Raw genomic sequence first — 20364 nt, forward strand, 5'->3', positions numbered from 1 at the left:
CAGTATAGATGATATTCCAAGAACAGTTTTTGTCAGATATGTTAGGTTTCTGATGCATCATCCAGTCTCCAGAATGCAAGTGATGACTTCAGTGCAGATATTTACTATTATGTGTGAGGGACTGGTCAAGAACACTACCAACACCTCCATTGGGCTACTGATGTCCTGTAGTTGGACCTGTGCTCACAGCCCAGCACTGTGAAGCTCACACGTAGTGGTGGCCACAGGTTCCTGTAGTAATATGTCGTAGGCAGATCCTGAGCGACCAAGGTATTCAACCCTGATGTTCTTCAGAATCTCTGGGTGCATGAATCATAATATCCAGGATATTACCAATGCCCACATCCAGGCCGCTGAGAAGGACACCTGCTGCCAGTTTATCAGGAGCGTGTCTAGACGTGAGTTGGGGTGACGTAAAGAAGACACATTATGGGGACCCAGATGCATCTAAGGATATGACCCTGTCAGCAAAGATTTTCATCTTCACTTGTGTTCATTGAGTTCCAGTGTGTGATTTCAGATTGTTCCCTTAATTTTTCAGTGGTTTACATGATGTTAAACTGTTCTCTATGTTAGGGGTTGGAATTGAAGGGGTTAACTACTTTTCAATAAGTCTGCATGTATATGTACTTGTGTCTTTGCCTCCTCTGAAAGCTGCAGCCGTTTCCATGTATACACAACTTCACATCTCTCATTGACGAGATGGGAGGGAGCAGAATGAGTCCTATTCAGCTGAGCTCGGAGATGTAAAGAAAGAAGCATGGAGATTCTGCACACAGAACAAAAGTGAGTAGCAGGACTGCTGAATCGCTTAAAGAACATTCAGGGATTATCTACAATGCAGTAAAGGAACATAACCAACCCCTTTAAGAAGTTTTGTTGTCACTGGTACACTCCTGAAACATAAAGTTAATGTTTCCCTTTTATCATGTCCTACGTTCTGCATGGGTTTATATACTTATATATACTGCTCTAAAGAAATAAAGGGAACATTTAAGCAACACAATATAACTCCAAGTACATCAAACTTTAAACTATCCACTTAGGAAGCAACGCTGATTGACAATCGTTTTCACATGCTGTAGTGCAAATGGAATAAACAACAGGTGGAAATGATTGGCAGTGAGTGGTTCTGCAGGTGAGGACCACAGACCACGTCTCAGTACTGATGGCTGATGTTTTGGTCAAGTTTGAATATTGGTGGTTGCACTCGTAGCATGTAGCTCTCCGGTAGTGCATCTTATTGAGGAAGGCACAGCAATGCGAGCCGTGGCCAGAAGGTTTGCTGTGTCTGGAGACAGTCCAGTACACCGCCCAACACCGTGCAGGAACGCTTGCCATTTGTCAGAGAACACCAGGATTGGTAAATTTACCAATTTTTTCATCTGTGCTCTTAACAGATGAAAGCAAGCTCACACTGAGCACATGTGGCAGACGTGTGTCTGGAGAAACCATGGAGAGCAATCTGCTGCCTGCAACATCCTTTAGCATGACTGGTTTGGCAGTGGGTCAGTGGTGGGGGTGTGAGTGACAATGTGGGGGTGACATTTCTTTGGAGGGCCACACAGCACTCCTTGTGCTCGCCGAAGGTAGCATGTCTGCCATTAGGTACCGAGTTGAGATTCTCAGACCCCTGGTGAGACCATATGCTGGTGCGGTTGGCCCTGGGTCCCTACTAATGCAGGACAATGCTAGACCTCATGTGTCTGGAGTGTGTCAGCAGTTTCTGTAAGATGAAGGCATTGAAGCTATGGACTGGCCCACTTGCTCCCCAGACCGGAATCTGATTGAGCACATCTGGGAAATCATGTCTTGCTCCAACCACCAATGTCACGTTCCACCACAGACTGTCCAGGAGTTGGTGGATGCTTTAGTCCAGTTCTAGTAGGAGATCCCTCAGGACTCCACAACCACATCAGGAGCATGCTGAGGCATTGTACGGAGGTCATACAGGCACGTGGAGGCCACACACAATACTGAGCCTCATTTTGTCTTGTTTTAAGGAAATTTCATCAAGGTTGGATCAGCCTGTGGTGTGTTTTTTCACTTTCATTTTGTGGGTGACTCCACATCCAGGCCTCCTTTGGTTAATAAACATGATTTCCATTGATGAATGTTGGCACATTCAACTTTGTACACAACAAAGAATTCAATGGGAATATTTCATTCATTCAGATCTAGGACGTGTTATTTTAGTGTTCCCTTTATTTTTGTGAGCAGTGTATAACAGTTGGACCTTTATTCCCGAATCCCTCTGACACAGGCAGAGAACAAATAGTTAAACCCACTGCCGCCCTGTTACTTGCTTCTGCTATATTACATATCCATAGTGTTCCCTGGATCGCAGACAGTAAGGAGGGGTAAGAGTTTCTTGTTATTGTGAAATCTACATCTAAACATATAATCTGTCATATTGGTACGAAAGCCAAGAATAACACAAGTAGCAGTGCTCCCTCTAGTGGTGGCTGCAGGTAAGATCTTTTTATAAAATACCCTGTGATATACCGGTATTTTGTCAGTGATTTTACACTTCACCTGAAATCTACACAGAACAAAAAAAATCACTCCATAAAAAATGCAACATGGATTTATTCAACATAAAATTAGATTATCTTTAAACTTGCACAAATAATGAATCAAAAATAATTTTATACATTAATATATCAATTTACATTATTGTACAGATCTTAGGAATAAAGCCTCTTTATATATAGGATGGGGGAATTCACTGAACAGCACCGTGGGTGAGATCCAGAGAATGTGGCCCCCGCAATGGCTGATCACTGCCAGACACACATTTATATATAACTCCATCTATATAGATCTCCCTCTACATATATATATAATCACATCTGCCGATTTTAGGATACAATCAGTATGGTTTACATCAAGACATAGGCAAACATGGTGAGCGGCGTGGATACTGACTGTCTGCAATCAGCCCATGTAGATGTATGGCACTAGGTGTTATGCGTAGTGTGAATATGGCCATAGAGAAGAACAGTGGTGGGATCCAAAATACACATTGGACAATGACTCTTGAGATTACTGTTGGGTCTTTAACATAAAATTGGTCGGGATATGACTTCTACAACCTCCACTGATCACCTGTCCTTTTTTGGAAACCTCTGGTGCCAGAACATCCCTGGACTAAGCTCCGTGTACTGTGTGGTGGTCACGTAGGGTTACTGCAGCTCTTATTCACTTATAGCTTTGTACACTATACAACTCAACTGATCAGTGTCTTAAATGAGAGGTCACCACCACCAAAAACCCATTTAATAGGGACAGAAGTTTATACTGATCATATTATGTAACCTTTTCCTGGTAAGGTTATTAAATAAAGGATCTGTAGGTTTATGGTTACCTTTAGGTTTCACATAACCATCGTACGTCATGCAATCATTATGAGGCGCTAAAGGAGGTGTTTGCGCCAGATCAATGGTATAGGCCAGTGATGGCAAACCTTTTAGACGCGGCGTGCCCAAACTACAACCAAAACCCATATATTTTTCGCAAAGTGCCAATGCGACAATTTAAGCAGTAACTTATTACTCCCTGCTCTTTCACTGGTTTAAATTGTATAGGCATCTGAGGACACAAATACAGTAGAAAGAAGGAGAAGAAGTTTGGATCATCATTGTAGCTTCCTGGTAGGGTCCTGGGCTGCCTGGGACTGCAAGAGGCCTTAAGTACTGTCTGGCAAACTCTACCCTGGGGTGATGGCAAGGGTGCCCATATAGAGGGCTCTGAGTGCCACCTCTGGCACCCGTGCCATAGGTTCGCCACCACTGGTATAGGCCATTGTATTGTGAGCTCCGTCATAGCATATGTTACCTGTTTTAGCTTTCCTCTGTACTGTTTGTTCTGTAGGCAGCATGTTATAGAGCAAGAGGAGCTGAGGAAATTGTATATAGTTTCTGATCTTCATGCAGCCTCTATAGAGCAGGAGGAGCTGGGAAGATTGTACATAGTGCCTGCAGACAGGACACCAGGTACAATCTGCTCAGGACCTCCTGCTTTATAACATGCTACCTGCAGGCACTACATATAATCATTTCAACTCCTCCTGCTCTATAATACACGCATGCAAATATTACACTATGTACAATCGGCTCAGTTCCTTTTACTCTATAACATGCTGTCTGTACAATCCGCTCAGCTCCTGATCTATAACATGTTGCCTGCTGAAAGGACACTATTTGCAATCTGCTCAGCTCCTGCTGCTCTATAACATGCTGTGTGCAGATAGGACACCATGTACAATCTGCATAGTTCCTCCTGCTCTATAACATGCTGCCTGCAGATATGACGCATAAGAGAAGAGTTTTTAGATACATTATACAACTAAAGATATTGCAGACAGCAAAACAGGTGACATTTTTTCTTTAAAGGGATTTTTTCACCAGGCACGTTCCAAAAGCCCATAACATGACAATTGTATAGTTGCTTCTGTCATGTTTGTGAGTAGAGTAAAGGTTTGCTATAATCATACAGTGTATATTGCCTGGCTCCCTGTCAAGCTCCCATGCTGAGTCCCGGGGGCAGGGGTTCAAGATGAAATGGACGTCTGCTCCTGGATATTTTCCAGAGCCCACACGCACCAATGGGCAGCAGCTACAGACCAGGGGAGAGACGCCTTAGTACTAGCCCTTCATTAGTCATAGCCCAATATATCAGCTTCACACTATGAACCATACTATGTTCTGCGCTCAGATATTTTGTGATGAATGTAAGGCATTGATCAGACACAGTATACATGAGCATTATACATACGCAATGCTCTTTGGGACACATGGTGCAAACAGTGGGCATAGAAAGTATTCAGACCCCTTTAAATATTTCACTCTTTGTTTCATTGCAGTCATTTTTCTGCTCATTAATGGACACTCTATCTCCATCTTGACAGAAAAAAACTGAAATGTAGATATTTATGCTAATAATTTATTAAACAAGAAAAACTGAAATATCACATGGTCATAAGTAGCCCCTTTGCTGTGACTCATATTTAACTCACATGATGTCCATTTCCTTCAGATCCTTCTTGAGATGGTTCTACTCCTTCATTGGAGTCCAGTTGTGTTTTATTAAACTGATTAGACTTGATTAGCAAAGGCGCACACCTGTCTATATAAGACCTCACAGCTCACAGTGTATGTCAGAGAACAAGAGAATCATGGAACCGCCCAAGGAGCTCAGAGACAAATCTGGCCAAGGTTACAAAAGAATTTCTGCAGCACTCAAGGTTCCTAAGAGCACAGTGGCCTCCATAATCCTTAAATGGAAAATCTTTGGCACAACCACAACTCTTCCTGGATCCAACTGTCCAACCAAACTGAGTAATCGTGGAAGAAGAGCCTTGGTGAGAGAGGTAAAGAAAAACGCCAAGATCACTGTGGCTGAACTCCTGAGATGCAGCAGGGAGATGGGAGAAAGTTACACAAAGTCACCTATCACTGCAGCCTCCACCAGTCGGGGCTTTATGGCAGAGTGTGCGACAGAAGCCTCTCCTGTGCAAGATATATGAAAGACGCATACAGTTTGCAAAAAAACACATGAAGGACTCGCAGACTATGAGAAATAAGATTCTCTGGTCTGATGAGATGAAGATTGAGCTTTTTGGTGCTAATTCTAAGCGGTATGTGTGGAGAAAACCAGGCGCTGCTCATCACCTGCCAAATACAATCCCACACATGGGGGTGGCAGCATCATGCTATGGGACAGGGACAGGACCACTGGTTGTAATTGGAGGAAAGATGAATGCGGCCAACTACAGAGATAATCCTGGATGAAAACCTCTTCCATGGTGGTGGCAGCATCATGCTATGGGGGCAGGGGCAGGACAACTTTTTTGATCTTACCAATCGGCAGCACTTAAACCAAGAGTGAAAAATTGAAAGGGGTCTGAATACTTTCCGTACCCACTGTATATTAAACTCCACCTTAAGTGTGATGTTATGGAGGGATGTAAACTGTAAACCTTTATACCGCATAGTACAAAAAACCTTATACACAGTCACATACCAAATAAACAATCTGCACTGCAATAGAAACCTCCTGATTAGCGTTCAGATAGCCCTGGTCACTGATGCATCACATATCATACAGTATATCATATTCTGGGTAATAACATGACACTTGGGGATACAAATAGTTATTTGTTTTTAGAAGAATTTTAGGCTAAATTTCTTATGCCAGTGACCGCCACCTTTCCCCATACAGCAACGGGGTGGGTAGGAAAAACTGAACATAAAAACGCTTTTGTGAAACCATTAAATTGTCCCTGTGTGTATCAATGTTACTCTAGTTCAGGAGTATTGATGCTGGTGCTTCTTAGCATTGGGCACATACCGAAGACCCATAACAAGCGTTGATGGGGAGACTTCATCCCAGCAGGTGGTGCCGGCTCCACAATACAAGAGATGTATCAATGTGTCCAAGCCACAATTCTGGAGTCATTTGTACCGGAAATGTGTTGCACCACATTTATTAAAGAGGAATTATCACCCCAAAAAAACGCTCAAGGAACTGCTTACTAGAGCAAGCAGCTCCTAGTGCTACCACATTTTTAGCAGTGAAGCTTTATCAGACCCTCCCATAACGCTAGTAGACAATAGGAACGCCAGACATAGCTCAAAGTGGTCCGGCGTATTCAGAAGGGGGCGATCCAAGGCGCTGCTTCTTCCCTGGACCGCCAATCCCACTCCATAGACCGGCGGTGACTGCTGGGCTTCATACGGCAGTCACACCTCATAGTCCTGCCCCCCCATGAATACGTTCCTATTGTACTTCGTGCCAATGTCTGTTAGTTTTATCGGAGGGTTCTGATAAAGCTAACATTTTATCACTGCTAAAAATGGGGTAGTGCTAGGAGCTGCTTACTTTAGTGCGTTTTTTTTTTTGGGGGGGGGGGGTGTTACAGGTCTTTAAGGGTTTTAGACCATTCTGGGCACTTTTCTGACGGAGCTTGGCCTCAGGAAAAGCGGTGTGGCTTACAAATTCTGTTGGAAACTAATATCTGCTGGTAAGTAGACTCCACTGTCGTAAGCTACTCCATACACATCATGCAGCATGAATTACCGTATTCTTTGGACTATAAGGTGCACAAAAAATCCTTTGATTTTCTCAGAAATCAAAGATGCGCCTTATAGTCCAGTGCGCCTTATATATGAACCGCACTTACAGACAACAGCTGCCTTGAACTGTGCACAGGTCTGCCACCTGCTGGTCATTCATCCTTATAATCCTGTGCGCCTTATAGTCCGAAAAATACGGTATCTGGCGCAGAATACGACTGTGTAGTCTGACTCCGCACTGGTTTATTCTCCACATATATGTAAGCCATCTAAAATGTAATGGCCATTAAGATGAAGGACATTATATATGAAGTCTGTAGCTTATAGTAATCTAGTGTACAGGGCCTCCATGTCACAAGATCCCACATTCTGTGTGCGGATGGGGCTGTTCTTTCTATTAGGTGTTTGATTCATGAGCCTGAACATACATTTGATTGTTCGGATTAGTAATCTAGAGGAATTTTAGTAAGTGACACTATAATTATATACTATCACACTACGGACCAACCTATGACCTTGTACAGTATACAATGTGACACTGGAAATGATCTAATACATTAAGTCACACAAGTGGAAGACTTCACTTTGGCTACTCTCAACACATATACACACCCTACTTTTACACAGTGATCGCTTACGCCATTGTATTATATTACTGAATAGATTGATATAGAAAGTCACAATTAAGAACAAGTGACGGAGCGTCGCTCCATATAAAGCCACCATGGCGGGGGATGTCATAGCACCGATGCCACGCGCTGCTGCCAACAAATAGTTCAAGGCACTTCATGAGTTAAAAAAAGAAAACAGACGAACCATAAAGCAACCAAAAAGTCCAAGTGCTTTAAACATGGCTTATGTCAAATAGAAAATGTAAAAATAGCAATGAATATTCTCCGAATAGTTATATACAAAATGTGCAATTATCACAATCACGACAAACGCGGCTCTATGAAATCCATCAAGAAAAGAAATTCACATTTCAGATATCAGGGGCCTGGAAGTCGTACATTGATTCAATCAATATCTAAAATATAGTGAAAGGCTAAAGAAATCATGTGTGGACGGATGGGATCCTCTGGACGCTCACTTTTCCAGTCTTGTTGGAAGTAAAATGCTGCAATTGTACTAAAAAAAATAATCACAGATCCGCAGGACATCAGGGACCGCCGCAGCATTTTACAAGGACTTCCACCATTCCTAAACGCATCTCCATACAAACACGCTGCAACAAAAAGAGAGCTATAAATAGCACAAACCATAAGTGAAGTTTACATACTTAGGGCCTCATTCACATGGCCTTCTGGGGGGGAAGTATATACGGCCGCAAATATTTAGCCACAAATATGTCCCCATAGATGGCATTTCTGTGCAGGAAAGTTACAATTCAGGAAAGTGGCTCTGCTGGGTGTTGCTAGAGCACCTCAGTGCTGTAGTTTCAGAGGCTGTTACAATGAGCAGGTCATGTCTCCCCTCCCCCTGCACTTCCTGCTGCTGCTAGATTACACAGACAGAGGGAGAGAGCAGGGAATTTTTGTAAGATGTGTTCTGCTTATTGTAACAGCCTGTGAATCAGCAGCAGTGAGAGGTTCTGGTATCGCCCGAAGCCCTTCAGACTCATTAGCAGAAGATGTCTCAGCCAACACCCTGCTGTCTCCCTCCTCCCTCTGCCTGTGTAATCTAGCAGCAGCAGAAGGAGAGTACCTACTCTACTCATTGTAACGCCATATGAATCTGCAGCACTGAGGGTCTCTGGAAACACTCAAGCAGCAGCCCCTCAGGCTCATTAGCATAATTTTTAAAAGGTGATTTTGGAAGGAAGAAGGCCATGGCTAATAAGTATAAGAAGATGACGGTGCTTGGATCTATGTGTAAGTGCCCCGGGTTTATCATGATCGATTTTGATATTAGATTTTCTCTAAAGCTTGCGTTATGTAAAGAAAGGACACCAAGCATCGTAGTTCCATGCAGGACAACCACTCCCTGTGCAGGACATGATTATAGTATTGTGCTGTGTAGTTACAGGGACTTTACGACACATATATAACTATTTTGCTTGTAGTCTGTGAAATTCGACCGCCACACACTCATCCGAAACCCAGGCTACATGGTGTGATACACTGGGGCTCATTTACTAAGGGTCTGCGGAGTGCATTTTTGTTGGGTTTCCGGACGATTTCCGAATAGGGCCGCATTGAACAGGGGTTTTGGCACACACGATTGGATTTTTGCGCATCTCTGCAGGCTTTCACGCAACACAAATCGGGGGGGGGGGGGGGGGGATTGGCCGTCGGACGATCCAACGTATTCGGACAATGGGCATGATTTAACATCGTAAATTGTGTCGCAAGACATGCACTCATATACACCGGGAAGAAGAAGGTGAACTCTGGCGGACCTCAGCGGGGAAGCAACACATGCAGGAACTCAGGCGCGCGATGTTGGTGAATTGCACCGGACTTCATCTTTGTCGGACCGTGCGGATCGGGGATCGCGACAGGACCGGGTGAGTAAATGTGCCGCACTGTGTACACTTATTGCTGTCCATGTTTTCAGAGTGTATGACCCTGAATTCTCTGCTGTTGACCTTACCTGCAGTCATCCCCTCCAGTGCTTATGACGTACTTGTCATCGTGCGAAAAACGTACATTAGTCACATGTGCCGAATGACCAAAGTAACGTTTGTGTTTGGCCTGAAAGAAACAGAATGTTAAAAGCAGAATATTAGGTGAAAGTGTCTCCAATGCAGACTTGAAGCTGTTGCATTCTGCTCTACAGTATGTGTGGGCGCTCTTGTGTACATTCAGATGATGCAAACTCCAACATAGCCACCGGTAGTCCTGTTCTCACACTGTACAGTACAATTGTGTCCAGACTAGATTACGCTCAGTAGGACACTTCATTCAACCAACAACTATTTTTCCCTACTCCCCCATACACATGCACACTCGGCTAAGCTGAATGTTTATATGTATTGATATGGGGAAGGTAATTAAAGGACATCTATCACCAGATCAAGGATTGTAAACCAAACATACAGACATACTGGTGTCTGCCCTCTCAGGCAGGATCTGGTCTTCTTTTAGCTTCTTATGCCCTAGTTTTTAAGAAAAAGGGACTTTCAAAATTATGCAAATGATATCCTATGGAGCCTGGAGCCCCTCAGGCTTATTTGCATAATTTTAAAAGCCCTTTTTTTTCTTAAAAACTAGGGCATAAGAAGCTAAAAGATGAGCAGATACTGCCATAGGGGGCACACACCAGTATGTCAGTGTGCTTGGTTTACAATCCTTGATCTGGTGAGATGCCCTTTAAGCCATTACAAGACACCTAATTTGTCAACCAGGGGAATAAAAGGTAAAGTGGTCACGGAAAGTATTCAGACCCCTTTAAATTTTTCACTCTTTGCAGCCAATTGGCAAGATCAAAAAAAGTTATTTTTCTTGCTCATTAATGTACACTCTGCACCCCATTTGACAGAAATAAACAGAAATGTAGTTTTTTTTTCTAATTTATTAAACAAGAAAATCTTAAATATCACATGGTGATAAGTATTCAGCCCCTTTGCTCAGTACTGAGTAAAAGCAGCGTTGAAGCTGGTGCAGCCAGGAGTCTTCTTGGGAAGATGCTTCAAGTTTATCACACCTGGATTTGGGGATCCTCTGCCTCTTCCTTGCAGATCCTCTCCAGTTCCTTCAGGTTGGATGGTGAACGCTGGTGGAAGCCATTTTCAATTGGGTTTAGGTCCGAGCTCTGGTTAGGACGGTCAGGAATGGTCACAGAGTTGTTCAGAAGCTTCTTCTTTGTTATTTTAGCTGTGTTCCTAGTGTCATTGTCTTGTTGGAAGGTAAATCCAGTCTGAGGTCCAGAGCACTGTGGAAGAGGTTTTCATCCAGGATTATCTCTGTACTTGGCCGCATTCATCTTTCCTCCAATTACAACCAGTGGTCCTGCCCCTTCCCCCATAGCATGATGCTGCCACCACCATGTGTGGGATTGTATTTGGCAGGTGATGAGCAGCGCCTGGTTTTCTCCACACATACCGCTTAGAATAAGCACCAAAAAGTTTAATCTTTGTCTCATCAGACCAGAGAATCTTATTTCTCATAGTCTGGGAGTCCTTTGTGCATTTTCTTTGCAAACTGTATGCAGCTTTCATATGTCTTGCAGTGAAGAGAGGCTTCAATCAGCACACTCTTCCATAAAGCCCTGACTGGTGGAGGCTGCAGTGATAGTTTACTTTGTAGAACTTTCTCCCATTTCCTTACTACATCTCGGGAGCTCAGCCACAGTGATCTTGTGGTGCTACTTTACCCACAATTACCTAGTTTGGCTGGACAGCCAGGTCCAGATAGAGTTGTGGTTGTCCCAAACTTCTTCCATTTAAGGATTATGCAGGCCACTGTGCTATTAGGAACCTTGCGTGCTCCAAAAATTATTTTGTAAGATGTGCCTTGCCACAATTCTGTCTCTGAACTCCTTGGGCAGTTCTTTGGACCTCATAATTCTCATGTGCTGTGACATGCACTGTGAGCTGTGAGGTCTTATATAGACAGGTGTGCGCCTTTCCCAATCAAGTATAATCAGTTTAATTAAACACTACTGGACTCCAATGAAGTAGTAGAACCACGCAAGGAGCATCAGTGTTATGAGTTAACACAGCATGAGTTAACTATGATGTTTAAAAAATTACCAAAAATATCTACATTTCTGTTTTCTGTCAAGATGGGGTTCAGAGTTCACATTAATGAGCAAAAATAATAACTTTTTTGATCTTAACAATTGGCAGCAATGAAACAAAGACTGAAAAATGTAAAGGGGTCTGAATACTTTCTGTACCCACTGTATAATTTCCTGCTGGGTTATATCGCTCTTTCTCTTAGGACAGTTTGACACATCTATGGCAAGTCCGAGAATCACTGATTGTGCAGTGTCCCATTTCACGGACCAACCACACACTGCTGCATCGTGATTACAGTTCACCATGGGGAAGCAGGACTCCTTCCATCATATATCCCTATGATACTCTGAGTCCATCCCCAGCACTGTGGTTGGTCTATGAAACAGCATACTGCAGAATCCATGAGTGGGGGAATACATGATCAGTGTACTCTGCCAAATGTAATGTTCTTATAGTAAGTTTTCTGGATATTGACCCTATAAATCTGATAATTATGATGCATGCTACATCACATTCCTGGAAATATTAGATTTTGTATTAAATTTTGAGATTTTGCCACATACAACTCTTGGATTGATGGCAGCTGCCGTTTGCATAGAGATTAGCTTCATTAAATGGCACACTGATATACTGGTGTGTGTCCCCTCTGGCAGGATCTGCTCTTCTCTTAGCTTCTTATGCCCTGGTCTTTTACAAAAAAGGCTTTTAAAATGATACAAATTAGCCTCAGGGGCTCTGGCATGGTCGGCTCCAGGTTTCAGTACTGCTCTCAGCGACAGCGCCTCAGTGGATCCCTTTGCAGTGAACTCACATGGCGGCATTCAAAATTCAGAAGCTAATATAGTCCCCTTAAATATTCCCTATTTCATCATCCCAAACAGCTCTCTCATGGTTATTTTATATGAAGCCCTCATCACCCCTTAAAGATTCATAAGATACAGCCCTCACCTTGATGGATTCCTTATGTACCCCTTATGTGCCCCCCCCCCACAGCAGCTCTGGGCCCTGGCACTTGCCTTGGGCTCCAGGCTCCATATTTGTTAATGGATAATTTGCATAATATTTATAGCCCCTTATCTTAAAAACCAGGACATAGGAAGCTTAAAGAAGAGCAGACCAGAGGGGGCAGACACCTGTATGGTTTACAATCCTTCATCCTGGTTATAAATGTCCTTTAAAGGAAATCTACCATCAAAATCCATCATGATAAACCAAGGACACTTATGCATAGATCCAGGCACCGTGACTGAGGTAATCTTCTTATATTTGTTATCCAAGGTCTCCTTCCTTCTTAAATCTACTTTTAAAATTATGCTAATGAGCCTGACATGTAAGCAGAGCCTTTGTGCTGCAGATTTCCAGGCTGTTACACTGTTCAGGAGCACTTGCTCCCTCCCACTGTTTGCTAAAACTTTATCTGATGCAGTGAGATTACAGGCAGAGGGAGGAGACAATTTTTAAAGTTTATATTAGAAGGAAGGAGGCCATGGATAACAAATATAAGAAGATTACCACAGTCACAGAGCCTGGATCTCTGAGTAAGTTTCCCTGGTTTATCATGCTCGATTTGGGTGGTAGATTATTGATAGTGGGCCTGTGGACACTCAATAACATAATGGGAGGCAGATTAGCGGTGTTTTTGGATTTCATTGAATATATCCAAAAAAGTGCAGAGTGCCCTAACACTATCCTCCAAAAAATATATATATATTTATTACTACAGCAATCAGTCACATTAGTAATTATTCGGTAATTAGCTTTAAAAAAGTAATAAATGCCTTAATATGATTTAGCTTGTTAAATACACTATGTAAATCGATAGAAAAATACATGTAGTTTTGCAGCACTACAGTCTCGTTTTACTGCATTTACACTTACAAATTTCTCAGTGCAAGGAAAGTCAAAGAGCTTAACTAGGCCGAAGTCATCTCCTGTCACAATGTTGAGGCCAGCGTGGGAGACACAGGCGCAGTTCACGTCCGCTTTATCGGCGTTACGCGGCCAGATCCCGATGACTTCATCTCCCAGGATGCTGATTAATACAGACACATTATAATTATAAACAAGACTTGTATAATACTGTACAATACTACTAGACATTGTGTGGCACTGTACCTTTAGCATTAGATATTGCTCACCTTGTCCATGTAGCCCATGTAATCTTCTCTATAAAGGCACCATCTATAATTTGCTTTCCAGATGGCACTTCGTGTACTTGCCGCTTATAGGCACCGGTTGCTACCTACAAAAAGATAGTGTTAATGGGAATATATAGTAGCAAAGTAAGATTTTTTTTTCCGAATGAAAACTCCTGGTATGTGCATAGTATTAAACATGCACTGAGTTAATGTCACCACTAGGGGGCAGAGCACAAAAGTCTAAGTATAATGCATGCCCCTGCACATCCTATGTCACAGGTGGATGTGGTTGGAAATGTGCCTACAACTAGGAATACAGCGGATTCTAAGTTCTTATATATATATTAAGGAGTGTTTACTAATCACTTGCTAAACCTCTAATCTTCATCCCATGGATTATCCCTGTGTCACAGATTAAGGTCTATGGACTTGTACCTGAATGTATTTACTATCAGCAGAAAAGTCCATTTGTATCACAAAACTTGGGATGTCTTTGCAGTATCCGATCCTGTTCAGTGAAGACCCTTGAGTGATATCATAGAAATCCACTGTGTTTTCAGCAGAGCCGACAGCCAGGTATTTGTTATCAGGACTGATCCTAAGAAAAAAATGGAATCATAGTTTCGTCCAATTGCATATTCGGAGGTTATGACAGCGAAAATAAAACAATAGCAACATATGACAAAACTATTGGAGATGTGCAGAACTCTTAGGCGAGCCATACACATCCATGTTGGTCAAACTCTTATTTGGCAGCTAACTATCATCTCCAGAATTCACATCTGGCTGAGGGTGCATGTCTACTGTAATGCTAAAATGATCCCAGACACTTCTGGCTGTAGTTAAATTATTGTCCAGTGACAGCAAGTTAGCTCCTATCCAAGGGATAATGGGAACCCACAGATCATGAGAAGTACCACCGATGCACAGACCAGCCAGTTGCGCATGCCTGGCTGCTTTATTCATCTCAATGATGGAGATAGCCGGAAGCCAATCCATTCTTTTGCAGTGCAATGGACCCTAATGGATTCTGTAGTGGTCCCATCACTTAGACCCCCACTGATCAGCAACTTGTTGACACAGAAAAACCCCTTTAAAGGGGTTATTTGTGACAATGAATGGCCTTAAAGGAAATTGTAATATGTAAATTAACTGCAGAGGCTACTGGGATGTGTACTAGCCACCTGGCCGGACACTGGAAACTAAGGCTACTCCACACCCCTTTAGCCTCTGCAGGTAATTTACATATTACTAAAATAAAGTAATGTTAGGTCACAGGATTATTAAATTACAGATTAGGGCAGAGGGAGGCAGGGGGAATCTACCATCACATCTACTTCTGAGGGTAGACTCCTTATAGTAGGTTAACTTCAAAGAGAAATATACCATCAAAATCAAGCAATGATAAACCAGGGACACTAGCTTATAAATCCCAGCACAGTGACTGTGGTAGTCTTCTTATATTTGTTATCATGGCCTCCGTCCTTCTAAAATCGACTTTTAATATTATGATAATAAGCCTGAGGGTCTAACCTCTCTGATGTGGCTTTACAGGCTGTTACACTGTCTCACCCTCCCACACTCCTTCAGCGCTGAAAATATATCAAGTAGTGCTCACTGCACAAGTGCTGAGGAAGCAGGGGGAGGGTGAGACAGTGTAAAAGCCTCTAAAGGTCAGTCCCCCAGGCTCATTAGAATAATTTTAAAAGTCGATTTTACAAAGAAGGAGGCAATGAATAAAAAATATAAAAAGATTGCCACAGTCCCTGTGATCTATGAGAAAGTACAGGCGGTCCCCTACTTAAGAACACTCGACTTACAGACGACCCCTAGTTACAAACGGTCCTCTGGAAATTGTTAAATTACTTTACTTTATCCTTAGGCTACAATAAAATGCTCTAACAGTTATCACAGGTGTCTTCAATTAAGCTTCATTATTAATCCTGGTTCTTATGACAATCCAACATTTTTTAAATTCAATTGTCACAGAGACTAAAAAAATTCTGTCTGGGATTACAATGATAAAATATACAGTTCCGACTTACATACAAATTCAACTTAAGAACAAACCTAAAGGCCCTATCCTGAACGTAACCCGGGGACTGCCTGTATCTCTGGTTTATCATTATTGATTTTAAAGGGAACCTACCACCACAAATCTACCTATAAAGGTAGATTGGGTGGTAGGTGGATCAATGGGACGTGAGGAGAGCCCTTTTAAGGGCTAATCCTCACGTCCCTGCACTTTTTTAATAACTTTAATTTGGTATTTATTCAAATTTACTTATGCGGCTACCGGGGCGTGGAGTAGCCGCATATGAGATTACACGAGGCGGCTACTCCACGCCCCGGTAGCCATTTTACCCCTCCTACTCACCCATCTTCGGCGCGCAGCTCCGTGTAGCTGCGCGCCCTCGTCCGACGATCCTGCCGTCTGCGCATGCGCAGAAGAGCAGGCCCGCGCCTGTTTCGGAGTTGTGACCGCGCAGGCGCGGGCCTGCTCTTCTGCGCATGCGCAGACGGCAGGATCGCCGGACGAGGGCGCGCAGCTACGCGGAGCTGCGCGACGAAGATGGGTGAGTAGGAGGGGTAAAATGGCTACCGGGGCGTGGAGTAGCCGCCTCGTGTAATCTCATATGCGGCTACTCCACGCCCCGGTAGCCGCATAAGTAAATTTGAATAAATACCAAATTAAAGTTATTAAAAAAGTGCGGGGACGTGAGGATTAGCCCTTAAAAGGGCTCTCCTCACGTCCCATTGATCCACCTACCACCCAATCTACCTTTATAGGTAGATTTGTGGTGGTAGGTGCCCTTTAATGATATATTTCCTTTAATTTTTTGAAAAGGTGATAATATAATGAAGGCTGACATTATTAGCCACTATAAGTCCTCCGGCTGGGTACCTGATGTCTTGAATGGCTCCTTTGCGGTCTCTCTTTTTGCCCCACACTTTGAGAGAATTTACAAGTAGAATCACAAACTCTCCGTTCCTCATTCCTATTGTTACCATTTCTCCGTTGGGGCTGTAGGCGGCACAACATGCGGCATAACCCAAACTCACTTTATTCAGTAGTTTCTGTGAAACATAAGAGTTCAGACCAGTCAATGCCATGACCAGGGGATTCTCCATTTTTATTTTAATATAATATGCTCCCTGTACACTCACTTTATCGGCAAGGTCCCATATCCTTGCGGTGCCATCATTACTTGCCGTCACGAACATGTCTTTGGATGGATGTGCAGCAAGGCCCCAGATCTCTCCTTCCACATGACCATTTATTAGGATATTAGAAGCAGCATTTTTTTCCCCGACTTCAATAATTTCTCCATCTTTGGTCCCCACTAATATTTTGCCCTACAGAAAAAAATGCTTTGGGTTTAACATACGATACAAGTATCAAAGAAACAAGACTTTGTGCAGTCCGGTGGTCGTACCTTGCCTCTGCACACTGATCGCACACAGTCCAGGGTTTGGCCCGTCTCCAGCTGAAAGGCCCGGCAACGTTTCATTTCCTGGTCCCAGAGCTTAACAGCGCCCCCTTCTTTTGTCCTGAAAATTGAAAATATTCACAGAGTGGGACGGCGTTTCAAACATGCATGGTGATTCAGAGCTATTACATATGATGGGTGTCAATTATTATTAATACATCACTCAAGGGGTTTTCTTGTACATCACTAGTGATGACCATCACTTGGGATACCTGCTCAATGTAAGATCATTGTGGTCTAATATCAGGGACAGCCACTGATCAGACTGCAGTGAATATTGTATAGTGGCAGTGTTTGGTATTGCAGCCACCCCTGTAAGCCTGAAATTTCATTAATACTTAAAGGGGTTGTCAAGTCACAACAATTAGCCCCCTATTCATAGGATAGGAGATAACTTGCTGATTGGTGGTAGTCTCAGTGGTGGGACCCCCACAGATCACAAGAACGGGGGTCCATTGTACCCTGTGTCAGGTCGGACATTAGAACTGCTATGTCTGTGGAGCTGATGGAGATAACTGAGTATGGCTCTCAGGTATCTTAGCACCAATGAGATGAAAAAAGCATCCTGGCACATGTGTAAGCGGCTGCTCTATTCATTTGGGGTACAATGGTCCCCCATCTTCATGATCGGTGGGGGTCACTCCACTAACCTCCCCTTTTTCATCATGGTGTATTAATACATTTTGATGCCATATAAACAAGAATGGGAACAATGACACCTACTGCAGTTTTTATGTCCTGTGTGTTATGAACACCATTGTTCTTCATGCTGTAGGTCCTGAATAGATGCATCTACTTCATATAGAGAAATTATAATTCCTATTCATAATGTTTTTTAAATGAATAAAACACTCACGGACGTTCCTTTCCCCCAGTCACAATGAGCCCATCCCGTAGCGTTGTATACATTGTGAAGACAGGGCCTGTATGTGCTTTAGCCACTAGTCGGATTAGAAAGTGATCTTTCCAGACATAGACGTCTCCATTTATGGCACCAGTGAAAGTGAGGCTATTCTGTAAAAATTACAAAAGAACATGGTTTTTAATATCTGTATATTGCTACTAGACTTAATTTATCATACTAGGGATCTAACAGGTATTGCTTCAAAGTATTGCATCAAAATTTTAAAGAAAAAAAATCCTAAAAATCCTATTATGTGCATATGGGAGTTGTTTACAAATAAAAAAATCTCCCCCCAAGTCAGGTCAAAATGGGCAAAGAACAGTCATATAGTTGACAAGATGAGTCAGGTTTAGAGGCTGTAAGGAGTGAGTCACTTTGGTGAGTCTTTGGTTCTAAAGTACTTAGAAACATGTTTTGGGTAGACACGTCCTAATAAGCAGTTCCTGAAGAATTGTGCTCCTCAGGACGTCTTTTATTATATCACTACACGTCGTGATAGAGAGTTAAAAAAATTATGCTAATCATGTTATCTTGTGGTTCTGTGATCTATTATGAACCGGAGATACAGACAGATAATGTGAGCTGCAGATAAAAATCCAATTCCTGACTTTTATGTAGCTGTCTGTATATCTAGAGCTGTAGCTCACAAAACCACAAGCCTGATGTGATCTGAAAGATGGGATCTTATCTTTAATATGACATCAGCTACATTTTTGTAGGTACTATAGAACCAAAGATAGGGTTGATTGAATTCAAGCCTCTTAACTTGACTTATCTCTGCTGAAACTACATAATTCTTCCCAGTTCGTTTTCACATGAGCGAGATTTCACATAAAAGAGGGAATTAAAGAAAGGGCGTTTCATACCTTAACTGAGGGGACTAGTGTAGTTTAAGGAGTAAAACCTTCAGCTCTGTACTCTGATTCTCTATATCCCTCTCACAGGCCATACGCTTTTGCAATAAACATCAAATCTTTTAAAAAATCTAGACCATTGGTAAGGCCACACTCTATTTACAGCCGAGGAACATTGGTAGCATTAAACTACTATCATACCATATAGCATTCAGAAGTTGGGAAACTAACGTATGTAAGGGAAGGGACCACAAAATTTGCCAGTCAGGGACCCTGAAATTCCCAGTGATGACTGTCGGTGTGCTTAGTAAACTTCAAGAGCAGAAAGATTTGTCAGCCAAAATCCAACATCTTCATTGTGACAGAGATTCGGGAGAGCCCCATACACACGGACTGCCAATATACGTCAAAGGCCCCTTTCACACTGCCTTTGTGGGAACGGATATGCGTCCAGAAGACGCCTGTGGCGCCCAGCTGCGATACGGTGCGCACACCTGTGCCACTGGTCGCTATGAATAGGGGAGGGCAGCTGTATACTTTCCTGGGCTATGGCCAAGCGGGTAAACAGCACTGTCAAAGAGGCCTAATATGTATAGTCAGGTATTAAGTTCAAATTCTAAAAAGATTTGAAGGATTTCCCAATCAAAAGAACAAAGAATATGAATAAAAACTAATTTAACACATACCAGGAAAAAATCCATAATACACATTAGTGTGAAACTTACAGCACCAAAGGCCACGGAAAGCATTGTTTGCATTTTGGCATTGTCTACAGATCCGACAATGCCTTTCTTATAGAGTAAAGCGCTCCCAGCCAGAGTCCAGAATTTTATGTGTTTTACTCCCACAGATACAAACTGTGTATCGGAGTCTGGACGAAACTCTGCCACCATTATCCGCTCCACGTGATTTCCTTTACTCGCAACTTTGGCACCTGGAAAGGAAACATAAGACATATAAGACATTACTGCGCTTTGTACCAGTCCAGAAACATGTATGTATTTGGCAGCATTAACAATCACATAATGTGGTCACATCCAAGTTATTTCCTATAGTTAATTGTGATATATAGAAGACACAAAAAACACTTTTTTAAACTCTCAACAATTCTTGCAGTCTTACTCTGTTAGGGATTGGTGTAGAAAGTGGGGTAACATATACTTGTCCTGTATATATAATACACATAAAGAGTAACACTTTTTCTGGCCAGTATGACACTT

At 42.7% G+C, this 20364-nt stretch overlaps 1 protein-coding gene across 4 annotated transcripts in view; it reads right to left on the reverse strand.

Annotated features, from left to right (window-relative positions):
* Positions 1-2571: 2571 nt before the first annotated feature.
* The window catches only part of EML6 (EMAP like 6), a 119856-nt gene continuing 102063 nt past the window's right edge, over positions 2572-20364 (reverse strand). For 3 of the 4 annotated variants that reach the window (XM_072140545.1, XM_072140543.1, XM_072140547.1), the window contains 10 exons: positions 19870-20078; positions 18243-18400; positions 17333-17447; positions 17064-17252; positions 16801-16973; positions 14331-14493; positions 13896-13999; positions 13636-13789; positions 9669-9769; positions 2572-8301 (listed from right to left, as the gene is read on the reverse strand). In XM_072140545.1, the coding sequence (XP_071996646.1) occupies positions 8277-8301; positions 9669-9769; positions 13636-13789; positions 13896-13999; positions 14331-14493; positions 16801-16973; positions 17064-17252; positions 17333-17447; positions 18243-18400; positions 19870-20078 (1391 nt within the window). In that variant the 3' untranslated portion in view covers positions 2572-8276. The remainder of the gene's footprint in view (positions 8302-9668; positions 9770-13635; positions 13790-13895; positions 14000-14330; positions 14494-16800; positions 16974-17063; positions 17253-17332; positions 17448-18242; positions 18401-19869; positions 20079-20364) is intronic. The other variant, XR_011854043.1, reaches the window with a different exon arrangement.

This window comes from Engystomops pustulosus, chromosome 3 (genome assembly GCF_040894005.1).
Source record: "Engystomops pustulosus chromosome 3, aEngPut4.maternal, whole genome shotgun sequence".
Taxonomy (NCBI): Eukaryota; Metazoa; Chordata; class Amphibia; order Anura; family Leptodactylidae; genus Engystomops; species Engystomops pustulosus.